Below are 13033 nucleotides of genomic sequence, written 5' to 3'. Positions count from 1 at the left end.
ATATTCAAAGACTACATGTAATGTGTTTATCACTTCTAAAGTGGTACTCAAATAGAGCTACACAGCTACTTCAGCAGGGGGAGGGGCAGAGCTAAAGAATTATTCTAAAAGCTGAAGAACCAAATTGCAAGAGGCTTTGGATCAATGATGGTTGTCGAGATATTGATGTTTTCAGGCCGGCCCTTTGCACAGCCTCCTTTCATGAGTGGGCATTTAGCGAGATGTGCTGAGTGCAGCCATCTGCATCATGAACAGACCTCTGGATATTAGTGCCAACGAGTCCCCCACATACATACATGTTAATCAAGACTGTGATGCATTAGGTGACCTATTTAACTGTTTGTCACTGTTGGAGGGCATGTGTGGTGTAACAATCGCTTACAAAGTGCTTTTTAAGAGGGAGGAGATGTCAGCCTTTTGGCAAATGCAGGTCAGTCACTATTGCTCAGAAAATGATGAAGTCCCACAGAAAAGGAACCAGATAAAAATCTTTCCTCACCCTCTGGGACAGAGAATCAAACACTCCCCAGAAGATTTTCTTGGTGAGCAGCAGTTCATCCTCTGAAGCGGTGCCATAGCTTCCCCAGCCTGATAGTAGGCAGTAGTACTTCCAGTTTTGCTCATAGTGGTTGGTAAGCAGCTGGAGGACACACAGAGCAAAATTTAAATCAAGAACAGCAATAAATAAACAGAATTTAGTCCACAAGACAGTTCACTGTGCAGCACACATTCTGTATCCCTCACACACTGGCACTGGGACATGCAGGAATAGTGAAAAGCACCTCAAAGGAAATCATCCACCCACACTAAGATCAAATTAAATCCAAACGTGTACATGGAAGTATAGGACAAGTGTGTGTGCAATCTCACACGCTGGTCACAATCTATTACATCTCCAGTAATTCTCTCCTGTGGAAGGCGGATGGAGTAGAGCAGTGGAGCCAACAAGCCTGTAATCACACACTCCAATACTTCATCTGCTTGTTTTCCATCTTGTGGCTGCAGACTACTTCCACACCTGATGATTAACACCCTGGGTGTATTAGAAATGTACACCTCGGGCTGTGTATGTGTGTAAGACTGAGGGTGAAAGGTGTAAACAACTACTTGAAGGTTACATTTGGTAGAAATAAACTGTTGATAACCCCCAACAAAGTTAACAATCTACTGATTATGGCAAAGCAAGGCTACCACACAGACAAACAAAGGGTTCGATCACATGTTAAGGGAAAAAGACAGATAATGAGGCAGACAGGAGCAACAGGCAAAACAGACTGTGAAAGTAGTGAGAAAAGTAAAGTAATTGCTGCCCACCCTGAGAGGCATCTTGCAGTAATCAGAGAGCAAGGGCACATCAAAGACGAGGCGGTGCAGGAGCTGCTGCAGCATGGAGGGGCGAAGGTGCCTGCAGGATAAAGTGAGAGAGAGAGGAAGAGTGAGAGATAAGAGCTCTGCTGCCCTGAGCTGTCTTTAACTAGAACATCTTTACAGTCGGACCACTTTTGTCCCAGCAATTTAGCAGGATTTTCAGGAGGCCCTGAGCTATTAGAGTTTCGCTAGAAAGCAGACAAAATGAGCTGTTGATCTTTGCTGTTGCTGCCAGGTGAGCTACCACAATTGTTGACCGTTCAGTCAAAAAAAAGAAAAGAGAGATTATTTTTTTGTTCAACTGTGGATAGTTTTGAATGTGCCTCACTTGCAAATAGCCAGGAGGCACTCTTCAATAGCGTCTCTCTGTGCCTTGGTGAGTGAGCGGCCCTTGGACAGGCGGTAGATGGTGTGCAGCGTGGAGTCGATGAGGCTGGCATAGTGGTCGGTGCCGGCAAAGAGAGGGGCACAGCGGGTGAGGAGGGGAAGCAGGGCTGAGCCGATGTAGCGGTTCATGGCCAGGGCCGTCTCTGTGGTACACAAACCCTCCTGCACACAGAAAGGGTCAAAGATCATACAGCTTTACACTGCTGTGTTATATCATATGACGCAGGCAAAAGACTTGTTTTATGTTGCTGGTGAGGCTGCTACCACCGCCTTTCCTGTTCTAGTATGACTGTTAGAGAACTCAGCTTCCTTACCACAAAAAGCAAGACCACATCACCCCTATGAAGCATTGTTACACTAAGCCGTCCTTGATGATGGTGATTTGCTTTTTGTTTCATCCACTCAAGACTCCACAGTCGTTGTTAAATAGCATTACATAAAATTACAACTCTACCGAAGAGAAACTTGAACCAAGGCCTAATGAGAAGCTCCACATTACTTTAAAAGATCCTCCAATACTATTGATCCTGTATCTTCCTGATGAAGTTCATGTAATAGAGGCTGTCTATTAATCACCTCCTTGCCTCATGGTCAGCGTTACTTACCGTATCCAAGGATGTCGCCGCTCTCAGATCAGGAAGGAAGCCCACCTCAAGCAGGTGCAGCAGAAAGGTCTGGTCCTCAATACCATACACCCTGTCCAGGAACAGCACCATGGGGGCCTTGTGGTCTGGGCAGAATGTGGCTGACATGTCCGGTTCTGTCACTGACCCATCTGAGAGAGATTCCGACAGGAACAGAGATGCACAACACACACAGTAAACCACACAGGTGTGGAGCAGCGACATGCCCAGGGACCGGCCCACAGTAAATAATGGAAAGTCTTTTCTGATTAGGGGAGTCATGTGTATTCATTAGGCAGCATGCAGCAGCACGCAGATGAGAGTTTTCTGTCGCTGGAGCTTGTTGTCTTCACTCTTGGCCTGCTGACCGAGCCTTTGCAGCAGTGCTCAGGGCAGCAAATTTAAGAGGCGAGTCTTGCCATGCTTACGCCGATCAATCAATACAGCATGACGGCCCGCTATAGAAATGATTTGGCTTACTCAGAGCTATGGGAGTGTGCAGTAAGCGCTGTGCTGATTAAAAAGGCATGAGCGGTGAAATGAAATCAATAATGTTCTGCCTTGCACTGACTGTGCAGACTCTGGTAACCATTGTACTTTCACATGAGGTAGAAGCATGCTAATAAAAAGGATGAGCTCTCTGATGGAAGCGTAAAGGTAATTTGTACTAACCGCTGCTGTGGGTGATTAGGCTGACATTCATACCTTTGTTTGTGATGGGCATTTTGAGAGGTATGCTAATAATTCCCACAAGGTCTTCTGTAGGCACCAGAGAGCGCAGGATGGCACGAATACGCAGAGCTTCACCTTTCCCCTTGTTGATGAGCTGCAGAGAAATTGGAGAGTGAAAAAGAGAACATATATCTGGGGAAAACTACAAAACAATTCACAGATTCTCTCAAACATACGTGCATCTCTGGAGCACACCGTCCCAACAGGTCAATGAGAGCAGAGTAGAAGGACATAATTGCATTGCCCATGTGCACCACCTCCTCCTCATCATCACCATCAGCAGACCTAACAGTGAGAAAAATGAAGAGCAAACACACAAGGCATGATGGATTAGAAGCTAATCTGTATTTCTAAGTTCTCTGCATTGATTTCATAAGCTTTGTTTGATCTTAGATGCTTACACGTCTGAGCTGGCCCCGTGCACAGAGCCCGGCAGGTCTAACGCCGCCGTCTCAGAGATCTTGATGGCTTCTTTCATTGCAGCTAGCAAACCGTTCCCTCCTTCTCCCCTAAGAGCGGGACCAAAACACTCTGGACGGCGGATGAGCAGCTTGACTACAACGTTGGAGTTTTCTTCCACGCTCTCACCTGCAACACAGATATATAGTTATATGAGCTTATACACAGAAGATAACACAGAACATACAAAACAGATTAAATATACAAAAAATGCTGTCCATAAAGCCTCAGGCACGACTCAATCAATCAATCAATCAATCAATCAATCAATCAATCAATCAATCAATCAATCAATCAATCAATCAATCAATCTTTATTTATATAGTGCCAAATCACAAGAAATGTTATCTGAAGAAGCTCTGTAGGGCAGGTCCAGACAGTGTAATATTAATATGTAATGTAATTTATGTACAGAGACCCAACATCAAGACAGAGTAAGATCCAGTCCCATCTTATAGAAAGGACTCTGTCTTATCTCATGTTAATCCACAATGAGTAGAGCACTTTGCAGCATTCAGCAAGTCGCAGCGGCAAGGAAAACTTATTTTTAACAGGCAGAAACATTGAGCAGAACCAGAATCATGTTAGACAGCCATCTGCCTTGACCAAGTTGGGGATTGGAAAAACATTCTTTAAGCATCTGAATGAAGGTCTTTCAAATTCAGCCCGATCTTTGTTTCATGTTAATAGACAGAGAAACAGTAGAGGATGCACAGAAAGAGATATGGAGAGATAGAAAGCAGGAAAGAAAGAGAGATGGGTGGTAAATGTTGTCATACCGTTGACAAAGACTGCAAACCGTAAGAAGGAAAGGTAACGCTCTCCCTCTATGGGGTTCCAGCCAATGTCTGGATAACCTTTAGCCAGCAGCATCGGACAACTCTGGAGACCACAGCCAGCAAGATAGGTAACCACCTGCAGGCACATCACACAGATAACAACACATACAGATCAATACTCACCTAGCTTTAATCAATCCATCCAAGGTATTCTCCTTCTATTTTTAGAAACTGTTTATGCATATAAAGAATGGCTGACACTGTCCTAAATCATGCAGTTACACACCACGACTGAGTCTTACCTTGTCCAGATCTGGTTCTTCCAGAGCCAGAGCCAAGCCATTGTTGTCCATCACAGAGGACGCAGCCACGTCTAGAGGAGTGGAGCCCCTCATAGCTGGTGAAGCTACAAAACAAAGTAGACATTTACATTTCTGTAATTTATGTTATAGCCTGTATTTACTGTGTAGCACAAACAGCAGGGGGAGGTATTTCCACTTCTCTCAGAATGTCAACAGCAGCTTATCTGCCAACAGCTGGTGAACATCAATGCCAAAGAAAAAATCTCTCTAATATGAAGTCTAACAGAGTTTAGGGGGAACCAGGTTTTGTTGCCACATGCATATAAACATATCTATAACACTGTGCTTACAGCTTGTGCATTTTTTGTGAAGTGTATCTGTTCATTTTTTAATGTTACCTGTTTGAAGAGCAGCCATCAGACTGTGTGTGAGTGTGTGTGTGCCACTGGGTGCTTGTGTGTGTGCACTCAGAAGACACACTCTCTCACCCCAGCAGGGTGCTCTCTGAGACCGTGGCTCTTCTAACAGACTGGGAGATGAGTCGCTCTCTCTGCTGACAGATTTTCAGCTCTAAGACTCACAATTACACACACTCACCAGACGAATCTTCTGAGGTCTAGGGCTAATAGATGCGAGCTCAGAGGCTCAGAATAAGCCGTAAGATGGTAAAGAAGAATGTGTAAGACATACTAATGATGATACTGGTAGTGTAATTTACATGTATCTTGAGCGATTACTGGTTCATGCTTCATCTCGTCCTGTGATACGATACGATATGATTCGATATGGTTAATTATGGACTCAAATGTTGCACATACTTAACTGCCTTTACAAAATATTTAACAATAAGAAAAACAACAGTAATCCATATGCAAACAACAATTAGTTGTTGGTTAAGTTGTGCAGTTTTCAACCAGTTAATTAATGTCATAGCTTTTACAACGTGAATAATTCAGCTACTCTTAGTACAATGATGGATGATAGAATGTGTTGCAGCTAAATATAGACATGGAGGGACAGAGAGATGTGCTCACCAAGGCCCACACTGCTGTTCTCCAGCAGGTAGCTGAGGTGGTCGAACATGGCCTTCTGATTCTGTCGGCTGATTCGGCAGAAGTAGCACAAGAAGCGACAGCAGCTAGCCACCATCTTGGGGAAGGCGATTTCCTGTGGTTAAGCACACTCACGCATTAAGTAAAATCAGATGTCTGGATTTTCAAACAAGAGAGTTGTGGCAAAATGACAGCCAAGATTGCAACCTGAAAAAGTATATAAAAGTATAGATATATAACTTGATGTTTGATCTCCAGATAAAAAGTGGTTTTGGAGTCTGCTTCTTCATTTTGGTGAGCTGAGTTTATTCTAATGACTTTTTCTCCAGGCCTGTTTCTGTAAAGTCCCCGGCATGTTTTGTTCCTAATTAATGTCAAAAAAAGCCTGACACCTTCACACACTGTCAGCCAGCCAGCCAGCCACAGGCTGCCCTTTCTGCCCTCCCTCCCAAACTCCTCTGCCGTCAGCCTGATGAGAAAGCCCACCTACTGGGACCACGTCTTCATTAACACACACTCGCCCTGCACCCATACTTCTCACACAAATGATAACAAGCAAAACTGGACTTGAACACAAACTTTCTAAATGAGAAACATCCTCTCTGGTGAGGGGGAGTTGTAAGCTCAGTGGCTGCCTCTTTAAAAGCCTACATAAGCCCTAATAAATACACATGTAGAAGTAATCAAACCTGAGACTTGTCTCCTCCGAGTACATTGACCATGACCTCCATGACGGTCTCGTGCATGCCCAGTATTCTCATCAGGTTTGGGTGCTGGTAGAACACTTTGTTGTTCATGATGTCTCTGAAGAGGAAGGAAAAGAAAGGATACCAAACTTTTATCTAAACACAAACTATGATAATGAAAGCATGAAACAAATTTGAGGGATAAAAATGAGATAATAACTTAAACATTTTAAACACAACCTACCCAAGTCCATCAATCATGAGCTTCTCCTCCTCTTTCCCCATACGGACAGACAGCAGAGATCTGATCTGGCCGAGAGCGGCCAGGAGGTTGATGGTGTCCTGGACGGAGACACCACTGATGGTGTAGGTCTTCCTCATGGCGCGGAGCAGCTCCCCGATGCTGTCATACTGCCTCCTCAGCAGGCTGAACATCTTGCGGACCAGCTCTGGGTCCTGGATGTGACACTCCTGCGCCCAGCTGACCATCGTCTGAGAAATCAGCTCCTTCAGGTTGGCTACAAAGATAGTTGGGTAATGATGAATAATGATTTCCTTCAGAAATATATTCTTTTCCATGACAATAAAAATAACTTTTAGTGTTACGGTTTTTTGCTTTTCTACTTGTATTACTAGCACATATACACTCATATATCAATGTAAAAAAAACACAAGGAAATAACTATGCATCATTGGTTTAGATCATAGACTGTGTAACATATGGACGTAGTATCCGTGACGTCACCCATCTGTTCCTGAGAGCTGTTTTGAAGCAAATCGACGGCAGCAGCCATATTGGAAATGCAGAACTCCACTAGGCAGAGTGTGACGTAGTGTGAGCCTCCTAGCCAATAGCTATGTGTTCCCGACCAGGAGTTACGTCAGTCATGTCCTTATTTGGGCAAAACTCGTAATCTTAATATCTTCTGAACCGTCATGTTAGAAAAAAATTCACCCCCCGTTCAGTGTGTGCCATTAGAGAGATTAGCTTCGTAGGGCCAAGCTGTTTTTTGAACCAAGCTGTAAACATGTTTATTAATGCTGCAAAGATCGTCTTTTTCCCATTCATGTCTATGTGGTTTCCGGTGTTTCTGCAGCCAGCCTCAAGTGGGTTCTCGATGTATTGCAGTTTATAACACATGGGCTTCATCGTTTGAGAGCGGAGGTTGCCACTTGGTTGAGATGTATTGACTACTTGTCCAACATTTCAAAACAGCTGAATCCTCCACTTGTAATGACACTCATGACACGTAAAATCATTAACATGCTTAGTTATGAAATACCATAAAAAAGTGGTTAACCATTGAAACTATCAACCTTCATGGGATGACTTATTCTTGAAAATTGTGCAAAATAAGACATCCAAGGAACAACATTTCTGATATTTAATGGCCCAAATTATCAAAAAGAAATGACAAATAACCACAGATTAATAAAAAATAAAGGTAATCCTAAAATTCTGCTTCCTCGCTGCCTTTAATGCGTTTTTGCCATTTTTATCTTGTTGTGAAGCAACTAACTATTCTAAAAATAACTTTAATATTAAAGCTCCTCTGAGGAACTTATGATGTTACCTTTTGTCCCTTTGCTAACAGTTTTCCCTGTACATGTATGAGTAGTGTTTATCAAAACTATTATTATAATGCTATTATTTATCTATTATTAAAAACTCTTTGTGTCACACAGTAAAGCGAAATGTGACACCTACACTGCATCAGTAGTTTCAGGCATTAATAATAACAACATAGAGTAATCAGTCTCATCCTTTATGATCTTTTTTGCTACTGTTGGTCATAAAGAGACATCAATATTTATTTCAGTCTGTTTGACAACCATGTAATAACTCCCCACAGGAGCTGCAAGTTTACTGTTCGCTGTTTTTCTTCCAACAGCTTCTGATTTAAGGTCATTTGGTATTTGGAATTTGGCTTACACTAAGTTTATCACAACTGTTTTCTGCTTGATAAAATAAAAACAATTTCCTTAAAGATGCTAAAATGGTCAGGCACTTATTTTAAAACAGCAGGCTTTTCCATTGACTGTTTATTATTAAGGACATCATGCCTTAACTCCATCCCACACTGGTGGAGCCAAAGCATGCGCTGAAGCGATTAGGCAAAACAGCAAAGATCCTTCAGGTCTGTTCAATCCACAGCAGAACAGATTCTTAAAGCACATACTTCAGGCTGCTTCGGGTTCAAGGATTCTGCTAATATAATAAAAACACTGCAGGAGCCCGCAAGTAGACTGCTCAGAAAATTAACACTTGCAGATAATTCAGTATAATACGAACCAACTGCGATGATGGAACACATGTCTGGGAAAGATTAAGTGTACCTGTATTTATACTTTCTAGTTTTGCCCATGTTCCATCTGTTATAATGCAGGAGGTGGGCTTTAGGACTTATACTGAAGCCAGTCACCAGGGGGAGCTTTAATAAAGGTTTTGGCTTCACTCTAGACAGCTTTTTCGCTGTCCTTTTATACAGTCCATTGACTTTCCTCACACAGTACCACCCACACACATACCCAACACAAAGCCCTGCAAGACTGATGTTAACAGGGGGGCCTCCAATTGACCCGATGCTTCAATTTTTACACACACAATTTACCAGACACATTCCCAAACCCACTCAGTGATGTAAGAATGACCTTAGGCACAAAACAAAAAGACGGACAGCTCCTTCATAGTCTCGGAGGGGGGTTGAGTCATGTTAATGGGACTACACGCATGCAATCCACCACCATAACAAGCCCCTGCTGTTCAAGCAGAGGTAATAAGCTGTGATTCAACCATGAGTTATTGTCTACGTAAAGCATCACACAAGCTCATTCATGAAAAGGCACATTTTCAGCAGAGCGTAAAGGAAGCTCTATTATGCAACAAATTAGTGAAGGGAAGTGGACATGGTATTAATAGTTGAGCACTGTATTCTTCTTCTTCTGTGGTTTAATTTGAGACATTTGTTTGGACAGCTCGTGGGTGGGGTACCCTCAAGGCCTTATTAAAACTGGATCAATAGGATGTGAGTTATTTGTGAGTCTGTTCTTTGGGGTTTGAATACACAAAGGAGAGAAGGCATCAATTAAACAACTAAGAACCATAAAAGATGGAGCCATTTATGTGCAATTGATTCGCTTAAAAGTATTGCAATTAGGTGATTGTGTTTTTAAGACCTATGTGCCTGTTTCCGTGATTGGATCTGTTGGTTTTCCAAAGACTATATGACACCAGGCTGTCTATCAATGCATGCGTGCGTGTGTGCGTGCGTGCCTGTGTGTGTGTGTGTGTGTGTGTGTGTGTGTGTGTGTGTCTGTGTGTGTGTGTGTGTGTGTGTGTGTGTGCGCGGTGAAGGGGAGGCAGCAGAGTCTCACAGTCAGCGGTAACCGATCCTGTGGCTGCCGAGAGTTGCGTGGGTGTTAGAGAAAGGGCACACAAGCCATCTTGTTCCAAAATGAGAAGCGACATTTCTTCCTCTCAGCCAAGATGCTTCACAACACCTGACTCTCATTCTGTCACACTATCAAACACACTTGTTCGTTTTCCTGTCTGTCTTTTTCGCTCTTGAGTACACCCTTCCAGCACATTCCCCTCACCAACAAATCTGACCGCTCTACAGTTACACTGATGGCAGCCGGAGATTTATTTGGTGTCATATTGCAGATACACAATCCTTCTGTTCTCACACACACATTTCATCAGCTCGGAGCATTAAACGCTGCATTCATTAGAGAAGACAAATTGAATTCTGCGCTTCCTTCCTTTTACTTCATCCCTGTGAAATAATGGTCATGACACGGGGCCTTTTGTATCTTCAGGGTTTCTCTGAGCTAGAAGATGTGACGGGGGGAGGGGAAGTTATAGCCGGAGTAACAGTGCAGGGTATTTCATGTCATCTTCACTGTGGCCATCCTCCTGCCTCCAGTCTCGCAAACCCTCCTCTCATAAAATAATTTGCTTTTGATTTACATTTTGCAACATATACTGAGCCAAACACAAGAAGTAAACTCACACATGGATGAATCTCATGAATTACAACAACATTTTGTACATAATCCAATGTCCTATTTATTAACTTTTGGTATTTTCATATTCACTCTTAACCCTTTATCTCTAGGTGCAATATTAAGTCACATTTCTTTCACGTCAAAGCACTCTGGTTTGTAATCAAATGTCTTCCAAAGTAAAGAAATTCTCATCTGGATCAGCTGTGCTATTTTTGTAGCATAATTTAGTGTGCTAATATCTAAAACGATCATGACAGGGCCCAACCACTGACTGTAAAAAACATGGATAAAGTCTCAGTGAGGTTACCATAGAGTGTATGATTACAAAGCATGTAGATGCTGCCTTGGCTGCTGCTGCTAGTAGAAGCAATAAGTCAATGAGGCTGCCAGTGAGCATTTTTATCATCTTGACTATGTTCTTAGATGGAAAGCCCTCTCCAAGTTGGCACCAGTGTAGATGTATTCGACAACCTGAAAGCGGCATACACGTGACTATATGGTATCTATGTTACAACAATACACAAACAACAGCTACCCAGAGTGAAGCCATAACATTCCCCCAGGTGAGTGTCTGTAGGAAAGGTCATAAAGCCCACCTCCTGTGTTATGTATAGAATATGGATCAAACTAGATAATTAAAATACACATTAAATACAGTAGATAGTTCTTATGTGATTTATGTGCAAGTATTCATGCTTCAAAGACGTTTAGTTTAGTATGAGTTATCTGATTTTAAAAAGATGCTGTCTCAGCAGAGCCAGGAACATCCTGAAGGACACTACTCACCTTGGTTTCCACCTCTTTGACCTGTTGCCCTCTGGCAGACGCTACAGGTCTATACGGTCCAGAACCGACAGACTAAGGGACAGCTTCTTCCCCAAAGCAGTCACCATACTCAACTCAAACCTGAACTGACATAACCCGGACTGATGACACTTTCCCCGTACAATAACTCCCTCCACTCTCTGTGCAATATTCGTTATTCATTTATTTATTAATTCAACCACCCTGCACTGATATCTTGTCTTGCCCTTTTTGTCTTGTCTTTGTTTTCTTTGTGCAAAAACATCTACCTCTTGTGTTATTATATTATATTGTGTGTGCACTTTAAAGGAGCTGCTCTCCCAAATCTCATTTGTATTATGTACAATGACAATAAAGGTTTTCAATTCAATTCAATTCAATTCAATTATTGACAGCCATGTTATAAAAACGCGGGTTCCTGCAGCGTTCTTTGCCAAATTTGCAAAGTAGAGGAGTGACAGTGAGAGAAACAGTAACAAACACAAACACAAGAGTCAGTGTGGTTTCCATGACTGTAAGTGTCTAATGAACCAACATAAGAATCTGTTCTGCTGTGGACTGTACCGACCTCAGGGATCTGTGAGGTTTTATCTGTGAGTTAAATGTGTGACTAGAGGAAGGGATGTGACATCAGTCCCACAGCTCCACCAGCCAGATTGCCTCTGCACATGCCTTGGCACCACCAGTGCTATACGTCAGCGCCCATTAAGGTGGTACTTTCTCACAAAGGGGGAGATGGAGGTACAGTGTCTATATGGATGTATAGTCAGAGGAGGCTTCATCGTGCCTTATGAAGCCCAAAGAAGGCGACTGCCACTTTGGAAATGCTGACTTTAACTAACTGGTTAATCCAGAAACAGGTGAAGCTGAGGTCGGCTTTTAGCCTGCTGGCAAACAGATGTCCCTCCTGACAGATAAAGGAGCCACGCCCCTACATGTGCTTAACTATGCACAATGATGCAAAACTAACAGGCAAGCCATTAAAAAATATCATCAACTGCACAGTTGTTATAAAAAGCTAAATGAGGTATAAATAAACCCTTTTTTGTACAAGACTGCAAACATGTTTAATTCTGCTGTAAAGTCAGGCATTTTGATATTGGCTCTAGCAAGGTTTCTTGACTTTTGCAATCAGTCTTAAGCGAACACTTGAGGAACCTTCACCTTGGCTTCATCTTTCTACACCAGAGATTGCTTCTTGTGCTGAACATGACTAATATTGCCTGACAGGAATAAGCAGTGGGAGGCATTGCTAACCTGAACATGTTAACATGCAAGCAATAGCATTTAGCTATAAGCACTGTGTCAAATAACTGTTAATCTGCATGAAGAGTCTTGTCTTAAAATGTACATCTTTCTGAATGTAAATCAAAGTTACAGAAGCAGAAGTTTAATCTACTATGCAACAGCCATAGACGAAAAAAAGAAAAACACCCGAGGTAAGAAAAGACAAAAACAACAAAGGCTAACAAAGTCAAGCTTTAGCACTTACAAACAACATAAGGTATATATAAAACCAAACAAATATTCAACATATAAGCAGATAAAAAGACTTGATTTTCCATTTTTCCACTCTGTTTCCTCGCTCTCTAACACTCCAAGCTGTTCCAGTAGAGGATGTGATGCTCTTGAACTGCAGCTGCCACCACAAACGAGCCTACAAATCAATCAACATTCACACAACACCCTGCAGACACTACTGAGGAAACCAACAGCCAAACGCACTCTTTTGAGGGAAAATACACACTCCTCTATTTTCATCCAGCCCTGCTCCTGATAGATCAGTGTGGTCCTCTTTTACGATACACATCAGGGTCATACCTAATCCCTGGG

The 13033-nt window shown here is 42.5% G+C and overlaps 1 protein-coding gene across 1 annotated transcript in view; it reads right to left on the bottom strand.

Annotated features, from left to right (window-relative positions):
• The window catches only part of LOC117805906 (ryanodine receptor 3-like), a 137643-nt gene that overhangs the window by 29051 nt on the left and 95559 nt on the right, over positions 1–13033 (bottom strand). The window contains exons 41-52 of the mRNA XM_034674508.1: positions 6633–6906; positions 6392–6506; positions 5685–5817; positions 4651–4754; positions 4349–4484; positions 3512–3698; positions 3287–3395; positions 3084–3204; positions 2361–2530; positions 1697–1917; positions 1315–1405; positions 500–640 (exon numbers count right to left, since the gene is read on the bottom strand). Of these exons, the coding sequence (XP_034530399.1) occupies positions 500–640; positions 1315–1405; positions 1697–1917; positions 2361–2530; positions 3084–3204; positions 3287–3395; positions 3512–3698; positions 4349–4484; positions 4651–4754; positions 5685–5817; positions 6392–6506; positions 6633–6906 (1802 nt within the window). The remainder of the gene's footprint in view (positions 1–499; positions 641–1314; positions 1406–1696; positions 1918–2360; positions 2531–3083; positions 3205–3286; positions 3396–3511; positions 3699–4348; positions 4485–4650; positions 4755–5684; positions 5818–6391; positions 6507–6632; positions 6907–13033) is intronic.

Source organism: Notolabrus celidotus, chromosome 22, assembly GCF_009762535.1.
Source record: "Notolabrus celidotus isolate fNotCel1 chromosome 22, fNotCel1.pri, whole genome shotgun sequence".
Taxonomy (NCBI): domain Eukaryota; kingdom Metazoa; phylum Chordata; class Actinopteri; order Labriformes; family Labridae; genus Notolabrus; species Notolabrus celidotus.
This window is presented reverse-complemented; position numbering and strand designations above follow the sequence as displayed.